At 30.4% G+C, this 3,042-nt stretch overlaps 1 protein-coding gene across 1 annotated transcript; it reads left to right on the top strand.

Annotated features, from left to right (window-relative positions):
- Positions 1-56: 56 nt before the first annotated feature.
- On the top strand, positions 57-2,312 carry LOC111031671 (zinc finger MYM-type protein 1-like). The gene has a single exon (XM_022311717.1). It carries the CDS (start codon positions 57-59, stop codon positions 2,310-2,312), a length of 2,256 nt encoding a protein of 751 aa, XP_022167409.1.
- Positions 2,313-3,042: the final 730 nt, after the last annotated feature.

The raw sequence follows: 3,042 nt of genomic DNA, 5'->3' as shown, positions 1-3,042 counted from the left end.
AAAGATTTCCAGTACACAATAGTAGAAGTTTTCAATGTTCCTGGTATATGAAAACCATGCCAGATGGTTCAGCTACTAGAAGAGAATGGATTTCTTACTCTTGTAGTAAAGATAAAATATTTTGCATTTATTGCATATTAATCGTAAATGAAAAAAGTACTGTATGGACTAGCACAGGCTTCAGCAGTTGGAATAAAGCATCTGAGAGAATAGTGATGCACGAAACATCATCAAATCATATTGAAGCTTGTCTTAAAATTAAATTGGAAGATACATGTTTGCCTCTTTTGCCTAGTATGTTAAAAGCAAGAAATGAGTTTGTTGCAAAAAATCGTATGATTGTTGAAGCTATTATAGAAATAATTTTATACTTAGCTAGACATTCCCTTGCTTTTCGAGGACACCGAGAAAGTTGGTCGGACAATTTAAGAGGAAATTTTAAAGATCTAGTTTGCTTACTGGGCAAATATCATCCTATCTTAGCAACTTACATTGTTGGGCATCAAGAAAAAAATAAAAACAAGTATGATTTTATTTCATGGAGACGGCAAAATCAAATTATAGAATCTTTAGCTAGTTATACTCGTGTTGTGATTTTGAAACAGATAAAAACTGCCAAATTTTTTAGTCTTACAATGGATGGTACCTTTGATAACTCTAGAAAAGAACAGTTAGCATTTGTGATAAGATATTTAAATGAAGATAGTGGAGAAATCAATGAAAGGTTAATTAACTTAAAAGAATGCAATAATACGTCTTCTGAACAATTGTTTAATATTTTTGAAAACATTTGTAATGACAATTCTTTAAATTGGAAAGATTATTTAGTGGGACAGTCCTATGATGGGGCTAGTAATATGCGTGGTTCATATAATGGTCTCCAAGCTATAATTAGGCGTTCTAATACAGCTGCTATTTTTGTGTGGTGTTATTCACACCGACTGAATTTGGTCCTTACCGATGCAGTTAGTTCCTCTGTGAATGCTGTTGATATGTTTGGAATTATAGAAACTGTACATGATTTTATTAATTCAAGTAAGAAAAGGGTTGCATTATTTGAACTACATCAAGAAAAATGTTATGGTAATAAACAACGTAAACGTCGATTTAAAAGGGTTCAGACAACAAGGTGGTGGTCCCATGATTTGGCATTAAACACAGTATTGTATACATTTGATGCATTATGTGACACATTAGAAGAACTTCAAAAAAGTGAAAGTTTAAGTGATCGAAAAGGAGCCCACCAAGCAAAATGTTTAAAAGAAAATTTAATTTGTGACAAATTTTTGTTGACTGCATTTATTTACAAACAATTATTTGAAATTGTGACACCTTTAAGTAAAATGTTACAAACTGTAGACATAGACCTAATTGGAGTTATAGCTGTAGTCGATGACAAAATATGTGAACTAAAAAATGCCAGAAGTGATGAAAACTTTTTAAAATTACAGGAAAAAGTTGATAGGTTTAAAATGTGTTCATCTGTGGATAACGAAGATTTTAAACTATTGCCACTAAATCGCTCAAAGAGAGTTCCAAAAAAGTCTGCTGAAGAAACCCAAGATGAAGTAATCACTGATCCACTTCAACATTTTAAAATTCAAACTTTTTTTGTTGCATATGATACTGCAATAATACAGATTAAAGAAAGGTTCAGTGAAATCACCAAGGGTATTTACAAAGATTTGTCCTTATTTTCTCGGAGACGTTTGGAAGAAATTTCAAAAAATAATGATCTATTACCTAAAGATGCATTTGATGTGTTTTCTGATGTTTACAGTAAATTTATACTGAAAGATGATTTAAAAAGGGAATATTTGCAGTTTTCTAAAAGTTATTTCAATTTTGAACAAGTGAAATTATTGCCCTTGCAATTGCATAACTCTGAAATAGAAATTTATGATGACCTCAGTGGTTCATTGACTGATGAAGCATCAGAATCAGAAATAGAAGATATTTTTGAGAACAATCACGATAGGCAAGACAAAGAAGTACCAAAACTTCATAAAAATGGATGCAGTTTGTCAATTGTTTTAAAGGTTTTGCTAATCAGTGGCCTATCATCTACATTCCCAATGCTTACTACTGCCTTAAAAATTGCTGTTACTCTCCCAGTGGCCAGTACTACTCCAGAGAGAACATTCTCAAAGTTAAATATTGTGAAAAATAAATTACGTAGTACTATGGCAGAAGGTAGACTTGAAAGCTTAATGATACTTTCGTGTGAATTGGATATCAAAATTGAAACTGATCAAATAATCAACGATTTTGCCAGAAAAAGTGTATTGTTAGAAAAAGCATTATTGTACTAATATATTACTGTTATTTCAAATAATTGTATTTCCTCTCTTTAAAAATAATATACAACTTAATTTTAGTAAATTGTATTGCTCATTTAAGTAAAAATTACAATTTCAAGTTCTTTTACTATCTCAGTCTTACTAAATTAACTTCGCTTTTATTTTAAATACCCATCTTTGTAAAGGATCATGTATTAAAAATGGTAAAAACTATTTTTATTAATTTTGCCTTTAACATTTTGTCTATTTTTGAATAATTATATAATATGCTATAGTTTTGTCTTGTGTATGCTAGTTTAAAATGTTGATCTAAGTGTATAGGAATATAATTTGATTTGACAAAAAGTTTCCTTATTTACAAGTTACAAACTTAAATAAGTAATAAAAACAGTTAGCCTATATAGACAAAAAATGTACCTATGTAATAGTTTTTAATTTTTATATTCATTATTATTATATAAAAATAGTTTTTTGAATAAATTTAAAGTTAAATTATATTAAACTTCAATGAGTTTAGGGGGGGGGGGACTAGAGTCTCAAGTGCCCAGAGGGTCTTATATTTGAGTTGCTTTGATAATGGTTGGTGGGTCGGTGGTCATCGCTATTAATGTTCGACCCATGTTAGTAAGATTGAGTGTGCGCCACTGATGAGAATGCGGTTGTATCATTAAACAGGTAGTTTCATTGCCTACAATCTACATTATTATCTCTCCGATAATCGTCACAACAATGAGCAAGTCCT

Source organism: Myzus persicae, unplaced genomic scaffold, assembly GCF_001856785.1.
Source record: "Myzus persicae strain clone G006 unplaced genomic scaffold, MPER_G0061.0, whole genome shotgun sequence".
NCBI classification, from domain to species: domain Eukaryota; kingdom Metazoa; phylum Arthropoda; class Insecta; order Hemiptera; family Aphididae; genus Myzus; species Myzus persicae.
Note: the sequence above shows the minus strand (reverse complement) of the source record. Positions and strands in the feature narration are given on the sequence as shown.

What these genes read in the sequence shown, in the direction of transcription:
- LOC111031671 (XM_022311717.1), top strand. Translation starts at nt 57, where the DNA reads ATGCCAGATGGTTCAGCTACTAGAAGAGAATGGATTTCTTACTCTTGT.